Here is a 26,049-nt window from a genome sequence, read left to right on the forward strand (position 1 = left end):
GACCATCATGTATTTCACAGTCCTTAAAAGTTCAACCTAATTGACTTAGGAAGGGTTTGGAATATTTTGTAAAGTAAAACCATTATATTTGTCCCTTCTTTTGCAAGCTGTAACTTACTGTCAAAAAAAAAATACTGAGAACCAGTGATATAAACTTAAAAGGTCTTACACTACACATTCAGTGATTTTGTGAATTAGCCAGATAGTCTCTGTTCTATAATAAAACATTATGATAATATGTCAGAATACACCTTCTTTGAAGTTCTTTCTTAAGACAAATATCAAAACTGTCTAGGAAAGAAGACACTACTTGAAACTAAACATCACTTATTTTGCTTAGTGTGGTTACTTAATTACTGTAGTATTAACAGAACTCAATGTTTACTTGTATCTCCTGGTTGAATTTCTATTAGATTATGTGGAAATTCACCTAATTTTTTTCTCTTTCTTTGATGTAAATATTTGGAAACAACACAGTTTATGTAAAAGGCACATTTATTTAACTTGGATACACTCAATAATAGAGTTTAGCTGCAACAAATTCTACATAATTTTCTATCAGGAACACTTTTTTTTTTTCCTCATGAACTGCATTCTTTTAAAAATTCTCTTTTTTTCCTAGATTCTGCTCAAAGAGTTTGACACCAGAAAGCCACAATATGAGCAGTTAACTATTGCTGGGCAGGGGATTCTGGAGAGACCTGGTGAACATCCACCCTCACATGAAATTGTAAAAGAGCAACTGGCAGCTGTGGCACAAAAGTGGGACAGTCTAACCAGCCAACTGAAGAAGAGATGTGACCGAATTGACCAAGCCATTGTGAAAAGCACAGAGTATCAAAGTTTACTCAGAAGTCTGTCTGATAAGCTAAGTGCCTTGGATAGTAAACTCAGCAGCAGCCTGGCTGTGAGTACACAACCTGATGCTGTGAAACAACAGCTGGAAATTGCTAAAGAAACAAAGGAGGAAATAGAACAGGAAATGAAGAATATAAATGCAGCACAAGCTCTTTGTGAAGAGCTGTCAACACTGGTTGGGGAAGAGTATTTGAAAGCAGAACTTACAAGACAGTTAGACGGCATCTTAAAATCATTTAAGGATATTGAGCAAAAATCAGGTTAGTATTTATTTAAAGAAAAACAGTAACTAAGGCATAAGTAAGGCAAAAGTTTGTGATAAAGGTGTTGAGTGAACTGAGCCTGGTACCAGCTCTCTATTCCAGTCCAACCCCTAAGCAGTTGTACATTGGAATTTAGAAGAATCCCTATGCCTTGAAAAGGGCGGTTTGGGAGGGAACTTGGAGTAAAATAACAAGGCTGCTTTTGTCATGTCTTCCTTCAGGTGCATCTTCACTGAATTGGAATACCAAAAGAGGATGCTGTTCATTGAGCTACCCGACTTCACAGGGGCAGAGTATAAGCCAAAATGACAGTTTTTAGGCAAACACCAGTTAATGGCTTAGTGAAACATAGTGGTAATTGTATAAAACTGCCTGTGACAGAAGGGAGCTGGTAGTCTGCAGCCTTTCCTTGCGTTTTGAACAACAGAACTGAGAAAGTAATACATTGCAAGTGATATCATACTTTGTTTTCCTTAGCAGCCTCAGTTTTTTTGGTTTTTAATTTCCTCTGGTCATGAGGAACTTCAAAGAATCTCCCTAGGAACATGTATTGCCTGTAGGCCATGAATTAGAAACTACTAGGATATACCACTTAATATTCCCTGTGCTTACACTTCATAGTACCATGAAGCACAATTGTGTGTTTTTAACCACCAAAATCTGCCCAAATGGGATCCATGTAGACACAGACTGGATGAGCTCACCTCATTTGATTCATGTCCTAATGCCTTCACTGCTCTTCTGTATTACAGGAATGAGGCTGCCCCTTGCAAGAAACTTGGTTGTCTGCCAGTCAAACTCCACATACTAAGGACTGGCTTTCTTTAAATTAATGATCATGCATAATAGAATCAGTATTAATTATCATTTTTTTCACTGAATACTAGCAGATTCTGCTAATGAACCTCTGTGCTGCCTTCTCCTTTGTAGATAACCATGTCCAGCAGCTCCAGTCAGCATACACCACTTCTCATCAGTTCCAGCAAATGTCTAAGGACTTTCAGGCCTGGCTAAGCAAAAAGAAAGAAGAGCTGAACCAGGCTCGTCCTGTGTCAGCCAAACTTGATGCCTTGCAATCACTAATTGAAGAACAGAAAGATTTTAAGAAGACAATGACCGATCAGATTAGTTCATATGAAAGAATTGTTGCAGAAGGAGAAAGTATCTTACAGAAGACTCAAGGAGATGACAAAGCAGAGTTACAATCCCGAATTGCAACACTCAAGAATAACTGGGATGAAATGAATAAACAGGTAAAAGAAAGGGAAGATAAATTAGCGGATTGTCTGGAGAAAGCCCTCAAATATAAGCAGCATGTAGAAAATCTGCAGCCATGGATAGAGAAGTGCCAAAGCAACCTGTGTGAATTAAAAGTTGGCATAAACCCTGTTGAAATAGAGGATTCTATTGTTCAGGTGAGGGCATGGCAGAAAGAACTGGATAAACACCACGGGATAGTGGAACTATTAAATAATTCTGCTGAAAGTTTGCTCAATGCAAGTCAAACAGATAAAGAAATTGTTCAAGAAGAAACTAAGGTGCTTAATCAGAATGTGAAAGTGGTTACAGAGCAGTTACATAAGAAGAGAGAGTGCTTGGAAAATATGGCACAGAGACTGAAAGAGTTTCAGGACTCATCCAGGGAAACAGAAAGACAGCTTAAAAGTGCCAAAGAACATCTGGAAGCTCATGATTCACTTGGACCTCAGTCATTCAGTAACAAACACCTGACAATGATGCAGGCCCAGCAGAAAGCCTTGCAGGTTTTAAAGCCTCACATTGATTTAACAAAAAAGCTTGCCCAAGACCTGGTGGTAGAAGCGTCTGATTCAGCAGGTGTTTCTGACCTCTTACTCCAAGCCGAATCTTTGGAGCAAGAATACACTGCAGTGAAGCAACAAGTTGAGGATAGATGCTCGTTCCTAGAGACCAAACTTCAGGGAATTGGCCACTTCCAAAACAGCATCCGAGAGATGTTCTCTCAGTTTGCCGAGTTTGATGATGAACTTGATAGCATGGCTCCAGTCGGGAGAGATCTCAAGTTACTGCAAGTACAGAGAGAGGACATAAAACTCTTCATGAAAAAGTTGGAGGATCTTATAATGAATAATGAAAATGCTAATAAGAACTGTAAAATTATGCTAGCCACAGAAGCTGAAGCTTCTCCTGATCTTGTTGGTATAAAGAGAGACTTGGAAGCTCTAAATAAACAGTGCAACAAGCTACTAGACAGAGCAAAAGCCAGGGAAGATCAAGTGGAGGGTACTATTTGCCGTGTTGAGGAGTTTTACAGTAAGCTAAAAGAATTTTCCACTCTGCTTGGGAGAGCTGAAGAACATGAAGAGTCACAAGGTCCTGTTGGAATGGAAACAGAGGCTATTAATCTGCAGCTGAATACATTCAAGGTAGGAAGATTGCTTTCTTCTTATTATAAAGTATTTTATCACAGTACCATTTTATTAAACATCATAGTGAAAGGGACTGGTTAAGTGCAGACCTTAGAGAAGTCTTGTTTCACAGCAATCTGTTCTGCCTGTATGCATTTTATCTGTTTTAAATGGGGAGCTTATGTTCCTTTGCTGCAGCTTGGCAGACACTGGGATTTTTGCATCTCAGCTCCCGGTTTCTGCACCCCAATTTCCTCTTCATCTCTCTTCACTATCTTGTTACCTTCTATAATCCATCTGCCTTTCTGTTTCTGAGAAACTGCATATTGTCTCTATTTGATGTCCATGTATTGCACAACTCTCATCTTCACAGTGGTGTGAATTTTAGGCTCCAGTGCTCACATAGCAGACTATATTCACTTTGCTCATCTGAGTATTTTAGGGTTTTTTTCACCTGGGTATAGGTTTCAGCTTATTTAGGTTTAAGCTGTTACCTTTTGCCATTTTCTGTTCTGATACACTGGCCAGTTTTCTCTCACTGAGTTCCACCCTTATGTAGAAACATCCTAATAAAAAGAAAACAGGCAAAATAACACCCCTGTTATATTGAGATTTTTTCTGTAGCATCCTTATCCAAATGCACTTCAGAGCTTTTGTGTGTACCTTTTCTAATATGTCAGCTAGCAATCCATGTCCAGCTCAAAAAAAAAATGCATTGCAGTGATGGTGAGTGTTAATTGAGCTTTGCTACTGAAATAAGTACAGATACTTGCTTGACTTGGGTTACAAGAAATGAATTTCCAGTGCTCACCAGAACGATTTATAGATGTAAGCAGCTTTGAAAAAGATCATAAATCTCCTAATGGCTATATAGTAGCACTGAATATTCTGCACTGCTTTGGTTTCTTTCCAATATAATATTGATTCAAATGTTTGTATGACTTGTACATTAGTTGACACTTAATGATAAAGCCAAACCTTCACTGGAGGATTTGATAAGCCATACTGTTAAAAATTTGATGACCTTGGAAAAGAGTCATTACATGGCTGGCCCAACAGAGGGTGTATTTTGCTTGTTTAAGCCATATTGGAAAGGAAAATTAAACCAGAAAACTTTCATCTGGGAATTTCAAATGGAGGTTACTGTGAGTTTTGATGATCTTTGAGACTATATAAATAGAGACAAAAATCTTGAACAAATACTTATATTATGAGGAGATTGCATTAGGCTGGGAGGATTAAAATTGTATGCCAGTCTATCCTAACAAGTCTATCTCAATTTAAAAGAGAAACAAATGGCTTTTCTTTGTATATGGTTAGTAAAACACTTTGGATATTGGAAGATAGCAACAGCTCCTGCTCTGAACGCTCTTGCTTACACTGGCTGTACAGGACTTCAGTTGTGGCCAGTTTGGGATCTCTGATTTCACCATATTTCTTTCATTTTCAAACATTGTGTGCAGCTTCAGGTTTTTCTTAATACGTATTTTATACAATGAATTGTATATGTACAAATATGTATTTTGTTGTAAAGAAAAATGTTTCTGCAGTGCTAGAACCTGGTGAGTGGATGGTAGGAAAATCCAGTTCCCTGTGTGTTGTCCCAGTGTTGTAGTTCATCAGGACATTGGACACAACACAGTAATTGAGCAGTTTGGGAGTGAGAGACCTATTCAGACCAGGGGAGTGACAGCAGTCCTGAAACACAAAAGCTTATGTGGTAAGAAGACAAAAAAAACCCTGGAGAGACATAAAGGAGAACAGTGATAGCAGCATGTTTATATCCAGAAGTCTACTCTGGGATTGTATTTATATTAGATATTTATAAGCTTAGAAATGTGTTTTGCTTGAAGCAACTATTTTAGGCCATGCTTTTGCTTATGATTAAAAACACAAAGCCATTAAACAGGAGGTGAAGAATGATGAAAAAGCCAAGGGGTTGTTTAAATAAGTGAAAAGCAAATGCCGAAATGAAACAGCAGAGTGAGGAGCTTTCGAAGAAAGGAAACAGGGAGACCAGAATGGGAAATTTTACTAAGTGAGAGTGTAGATAGTGAAGGGATACTGATAGCAGGAGGATAGGGATCAACCCTCCTAATGCTTGTTGTCAGTGCTACTGGAGCATATCAAAATTACAGTAAGTAATCTATCTGTTTATACTCTTTGCCCTTCCAGAGAGCAGTTCTACCTGAGGCAGCAAACTGCAGGGAGACTGGATCCCACAGATCCTGCTCCACTCGTGGTGTGTTTGTGTTTGCTCACATGTTTGTGCACGTACACAAACACATAAACCTGAAAATGTGGCTGTGGCCACAAAACCACTGTCTGGCTCCTTATGTCTTTAGCTTCTGTGGTCAGCTACAGTCAGCTTCAGTTCCTCAAGAGTAAAGCACAAGAGTTGTTCTTTGGTATAGGTCTATTAACATGAAATCTCCACTCTCTTCAGGGAAGGATCTCATGTAATGGGCCAGAGGTGGTTTTTGTGGTTTAACCAATTTTTATGTACAAAGAGTTAGAGCTGCATGCATCTTCTTGGCATGACATTAAAACACATAATGTTTTTAAAAAAATAAACTGGCTTTGAATTGTGTTTTATATATATATAAAAAATGCATATGCATACTTGTTTTATTTATATTTCTTCTTTGTAATGTACTTATTCCAGGCAGTACAGAGTGTTAAATTGAAAGTAGTTGCTGTCAGTGTTAAATTGTAAGTAGTTGCCGTCAGTGTTAAACTATATTTATTTACAATGCTGTTAAAAAATTTACTTTTTGTAAATAAAAATCTCCAGAGCAGTTCATTTCAAAGTAGAACCATGACTCTTACTTCACTTCAGGAAGAGTGTAATCAGATGAAGAATTTATCTCAATTAATATAAAACACACACAAAAAAATTACTAATGAACTTGGCTCTGTAAGACACTTTTTACCCCAAAGTCTGTATGCAATGTGTAGATTAGTCCTGAAAGGACATTTCAGTAAATTGGGTTTGTTAAGGTACACTGAGTCTGCCACCATTCTTCAAAAGCAAAACAAAAAAGAATTGTGCAAATGGACTGAAACAAACACTCTGGGTTTGAGTAGCTACACAGTGCTAGAATGTTTGCAGTTGGAGAAGCATTTACAGCTGGTTTCCCTCTGAAATAGAGAAAGAACCCAAAGTTGAATTATTTTACTTTTTAAAACTCTTCCACAGTTCTTTGTACTGTCATTCTTAGTAAAACCAACATGTCACTGTTACAGCTTTCATGAGCATGTGGTTAATTTGATTTTTGCTTTTATTTTTGGATTAAAAGTAGATATAGTCATTAGAGGTTGCCTTCTAATTGGTCTTTAGGGGAATTTTTAGGTAGCCTGAGTATTCCTGCCAATGAGCTTGAACTAAGATTTTAATTGGCTTATGTTATAGAACCACAGAATTGTTTAGGTTGGAAAAGACCTTTAAGAACATAGAGTCCAATGTTAACTCAGCACTGCCAAGTCCACCATCAACTGTGTCCCTAAATGCCACATCTACATGTCTTGTTAGTTATGTTAGTGAGTAGGGTGTCAGTCTTCTGATTTTTGCTTTGGAGGCAAATAATGTTGAAAGCATAATCAGAAGTTTCTCTTTAAGTTTCTCTTTGAGTTAAGTGTTACATATCCCATGTGCTGTTTACAAACCCTGGAATAGGATACTAAAATCTTCTATAGGATTTACTACAGTTAAGGTCTGCATTGAAAAGCAAAGGTAATATAAGCAAGTATTAAAATTTTTTTAAGAGTTGTGTTTTGAAAGTGACTTATCTGTCATACAAAAGTCTGGCAGAAACAATGAAAAATGGTAAACTGTTTTTTAGCAGTTAAAATAATTTTGCTGTTGAACAAATACAGACCAATTTCAGCTATACACTCCCCCTATAAAATCATGCATCATTTTCTGAATTCAGCAGAGATCTAAGTGGTTTTGGTTATTTTGGGTGAAAATAACCATGGACGATAGGACCCTTCATCAAAAGCATCTAAAAATCTTTTTGCATCTTTACAATTATAGTATATTCTCTGCTAGAGAATCCAGAGGTGATTATCTGTTTGGCATAATCCAAATGCTATATGGCTGCTCACCAGAGAGGAGGAAGAGAGAATTTGTTTTGCATGACCTTAGTGTTTTGATATGTACCTGACTGTTTATTAAGTAAATCAATAGACATGAAGTGTGGTATGTTTGTATTTCTTGCATACAGTGTATCCTGCTTGCTGCTTAATGGAGAAAGCTCAAGCTGATTGTAGTGAATGCACTGTGTTAAGTTTCAGCACGACGTGCCTTATGCTGTCCTAAACTGAGATTTGAATTGTCCCTATTAACTGATGGCTGCTGTCACACCAGCAGCTCAGGTCATTTGGGGTTTGGCTTCTACTGGAGTGCAGCTGCTTGGTCATGGCAGCTCCTCCTGTGTTGCTGGCAGGTTACTGGTAAGTTTCCCAAAAGATGCCGATTTCCCAAACCGGAATCTTTGTCCTGATAGGCTGGTTTGAGTTCCAATATATCCCACTTTAAAAAAGTGTTTCAGAGATAGTTAGTTTTCCCCCCAGTATTTTAATATTTCTTTCAGTGGGAGCTAGGAGCTGGATTCTTCAGGAGTGGTTGCCCTGTCAGCCAGCGCCACCCTAAGCTCTTGCCTCAGGACCAGTCACCAGACTGAAAGTAGTCAAAACTGGACTGAACATCTCACTTTGCATGTCAGGTGCAGCAATGGCTGACTATCCCAACACCTAATCTAAACACTAGGCGAGTTTGGGGGAATTTCTTTTTTTAAAGTAACACAGAGGTGAACTTTCGACGTAACTTTGGAAAGGAAGCCTTCATGGAAATGCCTTCTTTATGAGACGGAGCGATGGCGTGCGGGCGCGGTTACAGTGCTGCTTCCTTCCCGCAGTTTGTCCCGGGAAAGCTCCGGCCAGCGGCGGGAGCGGGGCCGGCCGCTCTCCCGGCGCTCCGGGCGGGCTGGGGCGGAGCGATGTCACGGCCGGGCGGGCGGCGAAGCCTCCCCGCCGCCTGCCCTCGCCAGCCCCCTGCGCGGCACCGGGCGAGGAGCGAAGGCGCGGGCGGCTGAGGAGATAAGGAGGCGGCGGGGAGGGCCGGAGGGAGGGGAGCCCCGGGGGAGCCCCCGGAGCGGCGCTGGGGGCGCGGGCGGGCGGGGACAGATGTTTGTGCGGAGCGGAGCGGGGCGTGCCTGGCGGCCGGAGCGGGCGAGGCGGGCGGGACGCGCCGGCGCTGCACGGCGGGGTTTTCCCTCTTGCCTCCCTCGGCTCCTCAGCAGCTGCGCCTCAGAGATGAGCAGGATGAGCTGAGGGCAGCCCGCTAGCTGCAGCTCACGGTCGGGACCTGCCGAACGTAAACCTGCCGTGCCTTCGGGGAACGCACCACGCTAGCTCGGCTGTGCAGATGCCTTAAAGAGCTCTCCAGGACGGCACCGGGAGAATCGGTCTGGAACACTCGTCTTCCGACGGTCTGCTCGAAGGACGCGTTGGCTTGGCTGCGAGAAAGTGATGTTTTCCTGTGGGACTTGTGGAGGCACCACGAACAAGCCTGTTACAAGAGGAGGATAAGCTGCCTTTCAGATCAAGGTTATTTATAGCTACTGCCAAAAAAGTAAAGGGCTGTTTTATTATTCTTACTGTTCTGGATTTAACTTATTTCCCCCCACCCCCCAGGATTTTCTCCGTGCCTTGGTCAGGACCATACAAGCCACTGTGGATTCTGTCTTTTTAAGCTGCCACACCATGTTTTATTTATAAAGGAGATGGGACCCTGCAAGCCAGCTAAATGGATTACAGTTAAGCAGTCATGTACAGAAGATAATGTACTGCCTTCTCTAACACTTGTTCATTTGAAGGCTTATTTGGGAGATTTCAGATACAGATTCTGACCTGGAAAAATAAATGAAGCCTTCCACTGAATGTTTGACGTATTTGGCTACTGCTGGTTTCTGCTATAATTTGTTTTTGTGTGACATTGGGACATTTCTGTTATTTTCTTACTGAAGCACTTTATATTTTGGGGGGGTGGGAAACCTCATATCCAGGTAAAGTCAAATTTAAACGGATGCACTGATTATGAATGACCTCAGCCACTTCATATCTTATGATGTATATTTTTGTATCTATGCATCTTATGCTAAGGGCAAGTTTACTGTTTCTTCAGATTGCTAGTGGTTTTTAAATGTTTGCCCTGAATCTGTGAAAACGGAGGTATACCTGTGTGAACACTTTCAACATGGGGAAGCCACTTAGCAGGCCAGACTGTCTGCGTCAGAATCCTTCATGTGTTGGCAAAGGGGAAGAAGATGAAGATCTAAATATTGAAGACTGCTACGTTCCCCAGAGGTCTATCTATGACACTGTGCGGCTGAATGAACAGATTGATTCAGGCTCCAAGGGCAGCCTCTCTTCGAGGCATTTCACAGACCGGACCTTACCCTACAGTCACAGAACACTGGACATCAGTACTTTGTGCTCCAATGGTGCCCTTACTTCTTCCAGTGTTTTTGAGCTCCGAAGCCGCGAAGCTAACAAGTTAGATGAAAAAATGATCTTTGATGCTCTTAAACTGAACAGTGATATAATTCGGACAGCTGGGTTACCCAAAGCAAAGTCTCACACCGAAAAGAAGGAACACAGACGATCCTGGAGAATGCTTGTGCCACCCAGCTTTCCAGATTACACTAATAGAAGTGAAAGCTCCTTTAATGAAACTGCTGATCTGTCAGAGGCAGCTAGACTAGGCAAATGCAAATGGGGTACGAATTCTCTTACCTCGGAAGAGGATGATTCTGGTTTGTGCAGCCCTCCAACAGAAAGGGAAGATAAACAAGACACCACCTTAGCAGAGGAGCAAACTCAAACACGAAGTCTGTCTTCTGCAGAAGATATCCATGTAGTAGGTCAGTTCAGACCGTATATCCCAGCAATTTGCAGAGAGCAGCAAGCCCCACTGCTTGCAAGCATGAGTGTCCCTGTCAATGAAAACTGCAGACTGGCTTTGCATGACATTTTACCCTCTGGAAAAGTAAAACAAAACAATGCCCAGACTCCTGAGAGTGATCAGGAAGAGATGGAGGGGAAATACTCTCACTTACATGGTTTCAAAGAGAAAATTCTGTCACATGAAGATCCTCTTGAAGGCGATGGAAGAAGTATGGATAAAAATGAAGTGGAAAATACATATGAAGTTTATGAAGAAACTAAAACACAAGTCACAACAGTAGAGGAGGATTATGTGGATGATGTAGTTCCTCATGTAGATGTTTGTTACACTAATGCTGCTGTAAAAACTAGTGACTTGGATTTTGCAAAATATGAAATTTTATCTGATACAGAGGAATGCAGTGTGGTATGTACAGGCTCAAATGAAATGGCATTTTCTGTTCAACAGCTTGAATTAGATAGTACTGTAAACTGCCCAAAAGTTTTCCCAGAGAGAAATAAAGGCAGTATCTGGACTACTGGCATCCAAGACACCTTGGATACAGTCTGCAATGGCCTCTTGTCCAACAAGGTAATTAGAAAAAGAATAATAATCCGTAGATTTGTGAAATAATTGTAATATAACCGTAATTATATTTGTTTAAAACTCTTAAGTTTTGCTATTATTGCAAAAACGTAACTTCTAAAAAAATTAAAAATTAGGCAGATGCAGTGATCTGGGTCATTGGCATAGCACACGTGGGGCGTCCAAAATAGGTGAAATAGTATTTCTGACTGGGAAATGAACTGGGGGCAAAGTCTGAGGGGAGTGATTGTTACTCCAGCTGTTTCGAGCAGGGCTGTTATTGCCCAGCTGGTGCCTGTTATCCCGACGTGGAATGCATGTCTGCTCTGTGCTGGGTGAGGCAATGCCATTCGAGGGCAGCTCCGGCCCTAGTGTTCACCCTGAGCAGCCTTACTCATCAAGGTGCAAGCAACAGTATCAGATGCTTGTGGTTTCCAAAGCAGGCAGATTAAAGGCTCACCGCCTCTTCTGAAAGCTGCCTTTTGCGTTTGCATGCCAGAAAGCAGATCTGACATTACGGTAGTATTTTACAAGCACGGGATCTTGCAGTGCTTTGTGAGTGGTGGATGAGGTAAGAGAGTAAGGGAAGCTTTGTAATAAGGAAAGGGTGTTTGTCGGGTCTGTAATTTTTTTCTTCCCACTCTGGTTGAAATCTGAGATACTTCAAGCTTTGTTGCTAAGTTTTTCTGGTAAACTTTGGCCTCAGCAATAATTGTAATTTATTTTAAGCTTCTCTCCACAAAGAGTGTGTGCATTTTTAAAGGGCAGATTATGGAGATCAGTTGCCTCTGTGGTAGGACGCTGTTCTCAAAAGATGTGACTTTATTGCACATAAAAGAAGAATTTGTTATTGATTCTGTGTTGAAATATTATTCTGCCTCCTCCTTACCCTACAGTCAAGAAAAACACAAGCATTTTCCTTCTTCTAGGAGCAGCCAACTCATTGCACTCTCAGTTTTCATGTAACTGGAGTCTTAGAGTTTTTAGGGGTTTTTTTCTCTGTAGGAACAAATCTCTTAGGGATGCTGCATTTATTTTACTCCTCATGTTTAGTGTATTTGCTGTAGCTTCTAGATTAACTTGTCAAGCTGGTGGAAGTGTGCTCAGCCACCTGAGGTCTGCAGCTTTAAAAGCAATCACTTGCCACGGCGTGTTTGGTGCAAAAGAGGAGAGTTGCTGGTACATTCAGAGCGATCTCTGCTTTTCAGGATGCTGAGAAAGGTTGCTTTGAATGCACTAAGTGTACACCAAAACTGTTACTGAATGCTGCTATAGAAATTGAAGGATTTAGGGTCAAAAGTTGAGCATTCTTTAGCATTGTTTATTCATTGGTTATTTTTCACAGGCCTGTGTAATTAATTCAGGGGCTTCAGGCCATTTTCTGATCTCACTGACACTTGTGTCAGTGCAGCTTAATGCTGCTGAATACAAATGGAGATTTACATTGCTGTTGCTAATGGTAATAATCTGGCTCTGAAAAGGCCTAAATACCTGCAAGAGTAAAGTAAAGCAAACACAAAATTGCTCAAACTGCTGTTGGGCACTGTCAAAGCCTTGGCAATTTGCAAGAATATCCTTTGAATGAAAACCGATTTTCCTGAGTGTCTGCCGGGATAGTGTTTCAACAGCATCTGCCTCCTCCTCACTTGTTACCCTTATAATCTAGACCGATCTTAAAGTATCTCTTCCTTCACTGTTACTTTGATTTAAAACTTTGGCCTTGGTCCTAGTTTGGAAAAAATGTCCACTTGTCTCTCTTGGTCTGTGCCATTTTTTTGTTGGATTTTATAGATAGATAATTAAACAGATGAGTCTCTATCAGAAGTTTTCTTTTTTCACCCCACAAAACTTCCACTGCCTCTCTTTTTCTCTGTCCCTTTCCTTCCTATCTAAAACTACTCATGGAAATGTATGCCATTTCCCCTTCTATGATGTACTGAATTTGCTCTGTTTAGATTGAGTCTATTCTGTTTAGATTTATTAATGCTTTTTTAGGAAGGTCCTGACAAGGAATGGCTTCCTTTCTTCTAGACACCAGTTTTAAGCAATGTTTTTGTTACGTACTGTCATGTAAACACCCGATGCATTTTATGACAGAAGTTACCATGTTTAATGTCTGTCTTGCGTTTCAACTGCAGGTATTCCAGAAAGAAGAAATTGAACCCTTACAAGTAAAGCAACAGGAAGTAAATTGGTTGGGTCAGGGCCTTATTCAGAGTGCTGCTAAAAGTACCAACACAGAAAACCTTGAACATGACCTTGAAGATGTCAACACCCGATGGAAGACTCTTAATAAGAAGGTTATTATCTTGTATACTATACTACTTTTATTGTGTTCTATCTTTTGATTATTTGCTTGCTGATGTCTTTCAAAATACAGGAAATTAAATATTCAATTAGAATATGAATTTATTTGCTTTACACAGTTACTTTGTTTGTAATTCTAAGGGTAAGATTTATATTGCTAATAGCCAGAGGTGTTGCTGTCATTTATAAGGTTTTGCCAAACTTTCTCTAGGTCTGTCCTGGATTTTTATTCAGGAAAGACTCACGGAATCATGAAATGGTTGGGATTGGAAAGGGTCCCTGGAGATCCAGTCCCACTTTCAGTCATTGTTTGCATGTTTTTTTACTTAGTTGTATTTGCTCATGTACACTGTTGTACCTGCACAGTGCACAGAGCAATGATACAGCCCAGCTTTGTGTGACTGGTGAAATGTTTCCTTTACAGCACCTTAAGGATTGTACTGCTTGAGGCATCAGAAAGTACCACTGCTTTGAAAAACTGGCTGCAGATGTTTTTCTGTACTTTTCAAAAGTCTTCCTTCAGCAGGAGCTGCTGTTGGAAAATGGAAAGGGTGGGAAATAAAATGGTGCTCATCTTCTTCTGCTTTCTTCCTGAAAGAGTGATACAGCAGAATCAGAGACACCTGGGGTTCACATATTTGCCTTCTCCTTTCCTATTTTTATTTCTCATTGATGGCATTATTGAGCCTTATTAACAGCTGCTACTTTGAAATCCTGGCTCATTCTTTCTATAAGGAAAATAAAGACCATCAGAAATGCAAACATCCTGTCAGTATATTTCATAATACTGTAGCTATATAATGCTGGAGTAACTTGTAAAGAATTACTAGAGCGGGCTGATTTACTGGGATTCAGTTTGTTCTTCTCATTGAATGTCTCCAACCCCAAGAGATTCATGCTAAATTGTGACATAGTGCTGTTAGGAATAGTTATAAAACCAAGAGTATTTATTAGTGATATTGACAGATGTTCTATAGGTTTTGACTAATTATTTCACAGAAATAAAATGAATGGGTGAAATCCTCTACTGTTTTTTCAGGTTGCCCAGCGTGCTGCACAATTGCAGGAAGCTCTCCTCCACTGTGGGAGATTTCAGGATGCCCTTGAATCTCTGCTTAGCTGGCTCATTGATACAGAAGATCTTGTGGCTAATCAGAAACCACCATCTGCTGAATTCAAAGTTGTTAAGGCCCAAATACAAGAACAGAAGGTAAATGAAATAGTTTTAGAATCTCTCTCCTTCCACTGGATCAATGAGAATAAATTCCCAGTCCTTGGCAAAGCATTATATCTGTTCAAGTGTATTATATTGCACTGGGGTGTGCTGAGGTGTTTAAAGGAGCCATCTGTTCAAAACTCAACTTTGTCCAGGATTGGGTGAAGTGCTCATCTTCTTAGATATGAGACAGAGTGATACTGTACAATCTGACCTCTGGTTAGAATTATTAACATTATATAGAAAGGATGGTAAAAATCCATTGGAAAAAGAGAAAGCATAAAATCCAGTCTTTAGCCATTTGAAAGGTAGGAAATAAAACCTAGTAAATTTTCACTCTAGTACTACCAAGATAAGGTTGCAGATTATGGACTTAAATACTTGGCTCTTGATCTTCATGTATTTGTTGTTGGTAATTAGTTGGCATCCTATTGGGAAGTGGCCTGTGCTAATGTAGAAACTCTTATCAGTGTCATCAACTTGGGCATATTTTAATAGTGGTTATAGAAAAAAGAATGATAATGTAGCTGATAAAACATATGATTCGTGCAGTTGGACTCTGTGGCCCACTGCCACTAAAGTTATAAAGTTATGGCCAGTACAGGTTGTTGTCTTGGGATACCTGTGGTGGCAAAATGTTAACGTTACCAAAGGCACCTAGGGAATGGAGGAAGGGAGGATTGTAGACAGGGGCACATTTTATTCTTCACAGAGAAGTTAATGTACTACACTAGATTGGTCAACTCAGTTGAATCTCATATAAGTGATGAGTCGATTATACAATAATTTTAATATCTATTTTACGTCTCTCTTTGTATCCAAATTACCTCTGTGATGCCAGATCTGGAAGGGCATGCAGTTTTCCCATGATGTTCCTATAAAATGTAACTTAATTCTAAATAGCTGTATTCCCTATGTATTCCTCTATGTATTCACTTTTTGGGCTGCCACACATCCATACTCGGAGAAACCAGGGTTGTTGTTTGGGCTTCATGAAACTCTAGTGTTTTTAAGAAAACAATTGAGAAACTAAAAGGAGCCTGTGTTGGTCAGTGAAGGGGTTGATGTGTGTGTTACATGTGTCTCTTTGATTAGCTTTGTTCACATTTTTATCACAATATAAGCATTGTGCTTTAGTTTTTGGGGTTTTTCTTGTTTTAATGGATTTTCAAGAAGTCTACTGTTGTCACATTTGCATTATTGTATTATTTCTTAATAACCTGGTGCTTGATTGTTTTCTCTGTAGCTTCTCCAGAGGCTGCTGGATGACCGCAAGCCCACTGTGGAGGCAATCAAGCGGGAAGGGGAGAAAATTGCGGAGTCAGCAGAGCCTGCTGACAGAGTGAAAATCCTCAAACAGTTGAGTTTCCTGGATAGTCGATGGGATGCCTTGCTCAGTAAAGCTGAAACAAGGTACTTGACATTCTTCAATGGATTTGAAAAATGTGGACATAGCATGTGATAGATGTTTAGCATGTGGAACTCTACTGTGAAGTACTGTCATGCTTTCAATTCCATTATGTCTTGGTGTCTTGATGTTGATATAATGGGTCCTCTGAGGGAAAAGTGGAGAAAAGTGACCTGAAGACCAAAAGCTCTTTAAAAAATGTTTAGTCTAATGTGATAATCTGCTAGGATTAACTGCATATGTATCTTCTGAATATTTTTTCTCTGTTAATTAATTAAAATGCAAGTGTTTTGAGGCAAGAACCTCTTTTGCCTCAATAGAATAGAAACAATAGAATCAAGTGCAAATTTTACACCTAACAAATAATAACGATGTTCTATTGGAACTTCAAACTCTTGAATTGCTGCTACAACGATGGGGCCCTTCTTCCCTTCCCTTCCCTTCCCTTCCCTTCCCTTCCCTTCCCTTCCCTTCCCTTCCCTTCCCTTCCCTTCCCTTCCCTTCCCTTCCCTTCCCTTCCCTTCCCTTCCCTTCCCTTCCCTTCCCTTCCCTTCCCTTCCCTTCCCTTCCCTTCCCTTCCCCATAATTACTTTCTGCAACTTAGAGGTCATGTAATGTCAGTTGCAGATGCATGCAAGTGCTGAGCTCCCTTAGTTTTCTAGGGAAAAAAGGACCTTTAAAGTATACAGATATATATATATTCTAGCAACACAGAAAACCATATCTCTTAAAAGACATTGAGGTCCACTTCAAGTTCCAATTGAAAAAATCAAACAAAAATCCATGCATACAGTATCTATGTAAATACAGGCTTACATTTACGAGTTGTTGTCAATGTATAAAATACCTGTAAAGTTATGAACTTTAGAGTGTCTTTGAAGAAATCTGTGTTGAAAGGGTTACTGAACATATTTTCTGGGTGGGGATTTGAGAAGGACAGTCTTTTCAGAGTAGAGAGAAGGGTGCATGAGACATAGCTTGGAAAAAGGCCTATAATTGAGAGTAAAAGAGGACTTGGGAAGCTGAAGAAAAATTTTAAGTGCACAGTGAAGAACAAATGATTGTGTTGGTACTTAAAGTAACATTGAACTCACCTCACCTCTGCAGTCTTCTATTCCTTCTGGTAGCCTCTCTTTAGCTGAACCTGTTTTGTTACCTCATACTAATAATAGGATTATTTAATTAGTCAACCACTAATAGACCATTATTTCCTTCTTTTCTTTTTTTCCTTTTTTTTTATTGAAGGAATCTGACTCATTAGCTGGGGTAAATGTTAATGTCATATTTAATTTAATAATATCCTTCCAGTCTGGTGATATCTAATTACAAATGAAATTGCAGCTTTTTCCAAGCCATCCATTAGCTGCCAGTTTTTCTCCATTGTTCTTTGGCTGGTCTCTAGAAATGAAGAAGGAATTTGAGAATGATTTTGAAAACTATGTAGAGTACACCACAGAGTGTTCCATGGCTAAGTATGTCAAGTATACCTTGTTTATAAGCCTTGGAAAGCACATATAAATGTAGCTTTTATCTGGAGTGAGATACTCATTTGAAAGATGTTTTTGTGATGTTTTCATGTAGAACAAATCTCTCCTAAAAGTCTGCTTGAATGGCATTTGTTCAGCACTGCTTGTAGAGAGCACTTTGCTGTAATCAAGGGTCTTCTCTGAGATATAGTAATCGGAACCAGAAATGTTTTAGATACTACTTTCCTGTTTTGGAGGTCAAGTCTCTGTGCTTTATTAATGATGTCTCACTAACTTCATTGAGAGCTCTTATCCAGGATGAGAGATGCAAATTTAGAACTAAATAATTCTGTTGTCATCATTGAAAAAATGTTTAAAGATATTTTACAACATTGAGGAAGCATGACAGTATGTTCTGATTCAGTAAAGCCTTTGTCTAAAGCATGTGTGATAGGCAAGGGAATGTAACTTTACGCTTGAAGACAGCTGGAAACTTGAGAACTATCTTAACTGGGTATAAAACAATGTCTTGCTGAACTGAGTGCTAGATTATTTTTAGCAAAAGGTATATGAATAAAGTTATGTTATTTTTATTTTGAAAACTGGTATATTAGCCAAATGCCTTGGAGGTGTTTGTGTGTTTTTAATTTTATTTGATTTTTACTTTACATTGCCTTTCATTAAGTATCACAGATATATGTCTGTTTCATTTGGTGACTGGTTCCAACAGTGAGATTGAATTATTTCTGGGGTGTTTTTCAAAGGATTCAAGGGCCTTTATTAAAACTGTTTGACACTTACTTCATGCCAAAAGATAACCATTCCCTGGGTGTGTTGCTAGGAACCGTCAGCTGGAAGGCATCTCGGTGGTAGCACAGCAGTTCCACGAAGCTCTGGAGCCTCTGGTGGAGTGGCTGACAGCCACAGAGAAGAGGCTTGCAAATGCAGAACCTATTGGAACACAGGCCTCCAAACTGCAGCAGCAAATTTCTCAGCATAAAGTAAGATACAAACCACTCACTTGCTGTAGTCATTCTTTTTAGATGCTTCTGTAAAGCACAACACAACTGGCAAAGCTGTTGCACTGTACTCATTTTACCATACTGTTTCATTTTTTTCCCCTATAATTTAAGTTTTATATATTTATGTTGGCAATATGTCATCTTTTTTGAATTTTTGAGTTCCACTTTAATTTATTTTATGTTCTTCTGATTTTCTTTTCCATTATTCTTCATTATTTAAAATAAAATATAGGCCCTAGAAGATGATGTCCTAGCTCACAATAAGAGTTTACATCAGGCCGTTAGTGCTGGTCAGTCCCTAAAGACTATGTGCTCCAGGGAAGATAAAGATATGGTGCAGGAAAAGCTAGATTCTGCTCAGGCACGATACATTGAAATTCAAGAGAAGAGCAACAGCAGGTCTGAACTTCTCCAGCAAGCTTACAGCAATGCTCAGATCTTTGGGGAGGACGAAGTTGAATTGATGAACTGGCTGAATGAAATCCATGATAAACTGAACAAATTGTCAGTCCAAGATTGCAGCACAGAATTGCTTGAGAAACAGCACTCTGAACTACTGGTATTTTGATTTCTGTTCATTTCTTATTTAATCCATGTTTTTAATTTTATTTATATTCCCATATGTCATTTATTTTCATGAATTTATTTTATTTAAAATGTCAATATGCTTATTCTAAATAAAAATAATATATTTTTTTAGGTCTGTGCTAACATAAATGACCTTTATTCATAGGATCTTCAGGAAGAGATTCTTCTTAGAAAACAAAATGTTGATTTAGCTATACAAAATGGCTTAGAGCTTCTCAAGCAAACAACAGGTGAGAACTTACATAAAACTATAATCTATCATACTTTTTTTCTTGTACTTGTAGGTGCCTAAGAAAAATAAAATGAAACCTGTAAATAGGGTTCATATTTACTGGTTAAAACAATCGTAGTTGTTTATTTTAATCAGGTTTGAGGTCAAGTTAGGTTGTTTTGGGGCCGATTTTACTTTTAATGTAAGTGAGCAAAAGGCCTTTTTTGCCTGTAGAGAATTTAGCCCTAGGATCCTTTTTATTGTTTTTAGTGGAAAATAATTTTAGTGAACCTGCATTCCATTCCTAATGGCGAGTTATGGACATTACTCATAGTGGAGAGCTATTTGGCAGCAGTGGACACAGTAAATTCCCTGCAGGCATCCACAGATGAACAAGATATTAGACTACCTATTACTGCAAGGGGAAAGCCTTGGCCATGGGAACTAATGCTGTGGGAAAAGTTGCATTCCAGTTCTATACAATGTGTCTGTTCTGTAGATCAACATCTGTCCAGATTTTCCAGTACTTGTAAAGTTCTTGAACCCTTTGTGATGTACATGTGTTTGTGCAGGGTGGTTTTATCCTTTTCTGTTCCAAACTTTGCCATTACACATATTCTGTGGTGAAATCTGAAAAATATTATGGCTAATAAATTTCAAAGCATTGTTTTTCTTTTAGCCTTTTGAGTTGTGTTTCAAATGGACAGCAATGAGGGTAAACTGTGATGTCAAAATCTACTGCAATTGAAAGTCTACTTAGTAATATGTAGATTTTTTTTTTATGTTTTTACATTTTTTGTAACACTTTTATATCTTTTATTTGGCTTTTATAAGAAGTATTGTGAATTTAAGGGTGGATTTTTTTAATATAAGAATATTTCTGTTTTAAATTGGATTTAACTCCTTACTTTGTAATAGTTTAGTAAAACAGAAAAAGGCAGAAGGACCAATCCTGAACTAAGGTAAACTTTGTAGCTCTGTGGGCTTTAGTGGTGGTAGGATAATTTGCAACAGTTGAGGATTGGCCTTGTCACCTTGTTTGGGTTATTAATTTAATGCTGACGTTTCTGTAATATGTGGAGTTTGGGATTTTAGGGGTTTTTTTTGTTGTTGTGGTTTTGTTTTGGGTTTGTTTTTTTTTAATATTTGTGATCATGGGAAATAACATTCCTTTAACATTTTAGGTGATGAAGTTGTAATTGTTCAAGATAAACTGGAAGGCATTAAAGCGAGATACAAAGAAATCACAAAATTAAGTTCTGATGTATCCAAGACTTTAGAGCAGGCTCTGCAGCTTGCAGGCCAACTGCACTCAACTCATGAAGAACTCTGCAAGTGGCTTGATGAAGTAGAAATGGAGTTACTGTCATATGAAACTCAAATACCAGAGGGTGAAGAATTGAGCCAAGTACAAGAAAGACAAAAAGTAGGTTTTAGGACCTGTGAATTTTTTACTATTCTGTGATTTGGTGAGGTTTTGTGTTAATTTATCCTTGATATGAAATAATTTTTTGAATAACTAATTTTGGCATCAGATCATTTGACTAAATGTAACAGTAATTAAGAATCAAACTTTTTCCAGAGTCATCTGTTATAATTCCGTATGAAATTTGGCTGAGATTTATTTTTAGCACAAGAGAATTTTCGTTTTATTCAAGGAGCTACCTAAGACTGGGAAACTTCATAAGCTGTCAAACAAAGTTATTTTAGTTCTTTAGCTGTGGCAGGGATAAAATCCTGTGAAGTGTCAGCACTTTAAATATATATTACTAATTTTGTTTAACAAGATTTATTTCAAAAGGAAAAATGTAGTGTAAGCTGCCTGGTAGGGAAAATGTTGAGGGTGGAAGCTTAAAAAAATTCTATTAAATTTCTTCAGTAGATGGGGAGTTCTGTACAGGTAGAAACTCGTTCCTTGGTGTGAATATGTGCTTGAAATTTAATCCAGTCATTGCAGAAATCATTTGAATTCATCATATTTTACTATACTGCGTACTGATTTCATTTGCTGATGACTTAGTTGCTTGTGGAGTTGCAGTTTGCAGCCATCCATTAGTTTTTTTGGTTTTTTTTGATGCTTCGTGAAGCATCAGTTCTAATAAACAATTCTATTAAAATTTTCAGACAGTCATACTGAATGGAGAAATATATTTAGGTTAGATTATGTAGAAAATTCTCTTAAGAATCACCTACCTTTCTGTCAAACAAAAGCTAATACAGTTTGGCTGAAAATAAGTATCCTAATTTAGCCCATTGGTTTGTGTGGAAAACATTTCAGTTCTGGACTCATGGAGTAGTTGAAATAATGAAAAAACTGCAAACTGCCTATGTTCCATTCATATGCTGCCATGTTTAAATGGTTTAATTGTTTAAAATGGCCTTTTACAGGAGCTGAAAAAAGAAGCAAAGAACAACAAAGGCTTAGTGGACACTCTGAATGAAGTTGGCAGTGCTTTCCTGGAGCTGGTGCCATGGAGGGCCAGAGAGGGGCTGGACAAGATGATAACGGAGGACAACGAGCGTTACAGATTAGTGAGTGACACGATCTCCCAGAAGGTGGATGAGATTGATGCTGCCATCCTGAGATCCCAGCAGGTACTGAAAACTGTTCTGTGGACAGTGACAGTCTCTGGCCACGTGGACTTTGAACAAAAGCTGTCCTTTAATAATTGTGCCAAAAGTTTGTTATGCTTGAGCAGCAAAAGGCTCTTTGAATGAAATGGGACTCCAGTGTTAAAATATGAATGCCAGAAATCTGTTAATCTGTACTCTGTTGTAGAAGTCTCCCTTTTTGTTGATGCAAACAACAATATTTTAGCTAAAATTGCTGTTACTATCCTATGGCTCTTTAAGTCAGAGTTTCCTTAAGAGGTGAATTGCCCACATCTTTTGTACATCCTGTTGCATTAAATAAAATATGTAAAAAGGTCCTGAGCCACCTTTTCTGGATGTAACAGTGATATTGCTAGGTTGGCCACACCTTTTAGCATCAGCTGATTGTCTAGCTTCTCTGCACATTAGCCATTTAAAAGCTGAATGACCTTTTTCAAGCTGTGGTAGAGGTTTTAAATAACACTTGATTTTAGTAATATCTGCAATGCTTTTCTTCTTGGGGCCCAAAACCTGAGTTATTTAATATGTGGAGGTTTCTATACATATATATGGATACACTTTGAGAACTGGGCTCTAATTTTGTCACTGAGTAGCCTCATATTTAAGCCGGTTTATAAATGTGTTGTGGAAACACAGTTTTCCAGTTTAGGCATAAAAATATTGGTTGAGATTTCTCCATTTGCTATATAGTTCCCATAAACAGTTATATCAGGACAAGGAGAAAGCATGTGTGATAATTTCAAAATTCGCTAAAGGCTGACTAAAAGAGACTGGCAGTAATTCAGATTTTCTTCTAAGTGAGCCTAAAAATAATGGCAGGTGTCTTTTTAAGGGGTTTGCTAATTAATATTTTCTTGTCTCATTAACTTAATCCTCAAAAATGAAGGGTGATTTTTTTTTTTTAATGAATGATAAGGTGATATAGGAGATTATATATTGGCTGTCCTTCAGATTTTCTTAATTCCGTAAGTAGTTGCATCCTTTTGCATAAGTTGAGCACTTTCAGGTCCAGGCATAAAACGTCCAGAGCTGCTATTCCACTAGCCAATGTTGCAAGGGCACGTTGCACTCTCATCCTGCATACCCTTAACCTCCATTTCAGCCAACCCACATCATTGCAATAAACTCCTATACACTGTATCCTGTGATAAGTTTCAGGTGGCTTAATGTGCTTCCAGTAAAGGATGAAATACTTCCCATTTAGCTATGCAAAATAAAAAACATTTTTGGAGAAGCTAGTGCTCTTTAAGTTTGCCCTGTGGCAACTTGTTGAAGTGCCTGTACTGTTTGGGTGGAGGACAAAGCTGCTGCGGATACAAGGCTTCGGTAGGAGTAAGTGTGGGTTTCGTGCAAGATGTCCCTGGACCAGGGTGAGGAATGCAGCAAGAAACACAGATGATTAGGCAGAATAGCTTCATGTTGTGAATGGAAGCTGGGAGAATAATAGACAACTGTAATGCTCAGGGTTTTAAACTACCTGGGCAAAATTGTCCCAGACCAATAATAGATATAAATTCAGCTGCATGGTTTAGTCTTCATTTCTCAAGACTGAAGGCCTTGGTGTGGGGTCCTCTAGTGAAGGAGTCCTGTATAGAAATACAAGGTCATATTCTTCTTTAGGCTTGCTCTTCACTCTAGAGCAGCCATAGAGTGCTTTAGAAAGCATTCATGGGGAAAATCACAGCATCATCATATTCAGAAGTCAATCATTCCTGATCAGAAGAAAATGTACCACAATGAACTATGCTTGGTTAAACTGGATGGGGATTAAGTAGATGGTTTTATAGTGACTCAAAGTGTAGCTCAGGGCTCATAAGTAACTGCCATGTATAATGGGAAGGAAACATTTCAAATTTTGGATGCAGAGAGTGCCAATTTCATGCTTTTTATTCCTTAATGTTGTTTTTAATCATCACAAATTGGAAATCCTATACCTTCAGCAAATTGAGTTTAGAATTCTTCTCTTCCTCAATGCTATTTAACTTTAGAAGTTTCAGTGCCCTGCCTTGGTTTTGTTATTTCCATTTAATATTTCCTCAGTATTACTTACATACCCATGAGTATTTGGTATCAGGAAGTCACACTGCAGTTAATTTGTACCTCTAACACATTTGAAATAATCTTCTCCATTTCTATTGTAAATAGATGGACTTTTGAAAACCATGATTGTAAACTGTAGTTTGTAAAGCCAGGATTTAACTGCCACTGGTGCATGTGCTTCATGCTAATGTTTACAGTACTGATTATTTCAGAATATACCTTTCTAGTAGGATATCACAATATTTAACAAGTCTTACTTTCTGTTACTTTAAATGAGAAATGACATATAGTGAAAAAGAATGTTCTGCTCTTTCATGTAATAAATTAATTATAAAGGCTGAAAAAGATTGACTCATAAAGAACAAAATCTCAGAAGTGTTTCTTTCATTTTTTGGGACTCATGAATGACTTCTAAAACAAGTCTGAGTTAGTGACTAAAGTAAATTCCAGTTATATTAAGGAGCAGGGCTGTTATGAACTACAGCCATAAAGACACAGACCAGCATATTTTAAAGACAAGTGTGACTAAGAGTATTGAGAAGGAGATTTCGGAGGAAAGCGTGGGCATCAACAGCACAAGTAGCAGGTTCTGAGCTAAAATACCCTGACAGACTTTCACAATAACTCAGGGCTATATTTAGGTTCAGTTAATTTTGGAGAGGGAGCAGAGTTTTAACGAATTCAATAAATAAATTCTTAGTAGTTTCTACGATGTCCATCTGATACATCCCACGTAATATTTCTCTGGCTTCAGCTCAAAGCTGCTCTGGTTGAGTACTACAACATGTGTGTGCTAAGATGCATGCCTATAAACTTGATCTGAAGAGAAAACGTATGATTTTTTTTTTTTTATTTGATCTTCATTTCAGAACACTTAGATCCCCACATTCTTCTTTTCATGCTTTTCTTTGCAAATTAGTAAGAAACAGATCCTCTCATTACATTAGTGCTTTTAGGAAATTTCTGAAACACTTAAATGTTGACTAAATGTAGGAAAAGGAGTGGCTGTATCCAAATGCTCAAAAAAATGTTTGCATTTAATCTGAGGTGAGGTTTTTGCACTTAGTTGAACTGTGATTGTTTTGCCTTGATCATTCAATACCAAAGCAGCTCTTCAGATTAATAGGGTAACATCAAACAACCGTGTCTCAGGATAATTACAACACTAGCAGTAATAATAAACATAGATGAAAAGGACATGTAAAAGTAGAATAAAATAAAAACAAGCAGTCTAGTTAAAACTCTGAGCTTATAATCCTTTTTTATTTTCTTATGGCTTTTAGAGACCTGTAGGCTTTGGGAAAAAGTATTTGCTTCTGTTGCTTTGTCATGCTTATGAACTAAGCTGCTTGTATTACAATACCTCAGAACCATTTTGAGCATTGCATTTCATTTATATAAAAATCTCAAATGGAAATTGAGCTGCTATCTTTATGAAAATTCAAAAATATGCTGTTTAATCGTCTTTAAAATTTTTGAAACTGTTATTCTAATTTCATGTCTGTAGAACTGCTGAACTAATTCATGTCTCTCTCATTTAGTTTGATCAAGCAGCTGATGCTGAATTTGCCTGGATTGCAGAAACAGAAAAGAAACTGATGTCTCTGGGTGATATTAGGCTTGAGCAAGACCAGACCACTGCTCAGCTGCAAGTTCAAAAGGTAAAAGAAATGCATTTCCAACTGTCATGTTAATTATTGGCCGGCACACTCTCCATCTAGAAAATGTACTGGCATGATTTAATTTTCAGTCCATCATAATTAATGCACTTCAAAACCAGTTTTTGCTCCAAATACTTTTAAAAAATTATTATTCTAACCCATTTTTATTGTGTTTCAAGGCTTTTACCATGGAGATTTTAAGGCACAAAGATACTATAGATGAACTTGTTAAATCTGGGGATAAGATTATGAAAACGTGCACTGAAGAAGAGAAACAGATGATGAAGGTAAAGTTCCTTAAATTGCAGCTACAATGGTAGATATGCAGATAGTGTATATGTAGAAGGATTCCTATAGTGTCTTTTTAAAAATACTAATGAAAAAGCATTAATGACAGTCACTTCCTGTCTGAGGATTGTAATGCTAAAGGAAATGCTGTTCCATATTTCTCTCCTTCCTTCAGGATGTTAAAAGA

General features: G+C 38.5%; 1 protein-coding gene across 15 annotated transcripts in view; it reads left to right on the forward strand.

The window, feature by feature from the left end:
• The window catches only part of DST (dystonin), a 289,372-nt gene that overhangs the window by 212,176 nt on the left and 51,147 nt on the right, over positions 1 to 26,049 (forward strand). For 13 of the 15 annotated variants that reach the window (XM_088162255.1, XM_088162245.1, XM_088162257.1 and 10 more), the window contains 12 exons: positions 623 to 1,118; positions 2,052 to 3,526; positions 13,181 to 13,342; positions 14,389 to 14,559; positions 15,812 to 15,978; positions 18,281 to 18,440; positions 18,694 to 19,020; positions 19,195 to 19,279; positions 20,445 to 20,686; positions 21,649 to 21,855; positions 25,455 to 25,574; positions 25,754 to 25,861. In XM_088162255.1, the coding sequence (XP_088018381.1) occupies positions 623 to 1,118; positions 2,052 to 3,526; positions 13,181 to 13,342; positions 14,389 to 14,559; positions 15,812 to 15,978; positions 18,281 to 18,440; positions 18,694 to 19,020; positions 19,195 to 19,279; positions 20,445 to 20,686; positions 21,649 to 21,855; positions 25,455 to 25,574; positions 25,754 to 25,861 (3,720 nt within the window). The remainder of the gene's footprint in view (positions 1 to 622; positions 1,119 to 2,051; positions 3,527 to 13,180; positions 13,343 to 14,388; positions 14,560 to 15,811; positions 15,979 to 18,280; positions 18,441 to 18,693; positions 19,021 to 19,194; positions 19,280 to 20,444; positions 20,687 to 21,648; positions 21,856 to 25,454; positions 25,575 to 25,753; positions 25,862 to 26,049) is intronic. The other 2 variants (XM_088162251.1, XM_088162254.1) reach the window with 1 other exon arrangement.

The sequence above is a fragment of the Sturnus vulgaris genome, chromosome 3 (assembly GCF_052056855.1).
Source record: "Sturnus vulgaris isolate bStuVul1 chromosome 3, bStuVul1.hap1, whole genome shotgun sequence".
Classification (NCBI taxonomy): domain Eukaryota; kingdom Metazoa; phylum Chordata; class Aves; order Passeriformes; family Sturnidae; genus Sturnus; species Sturnus vulgaris.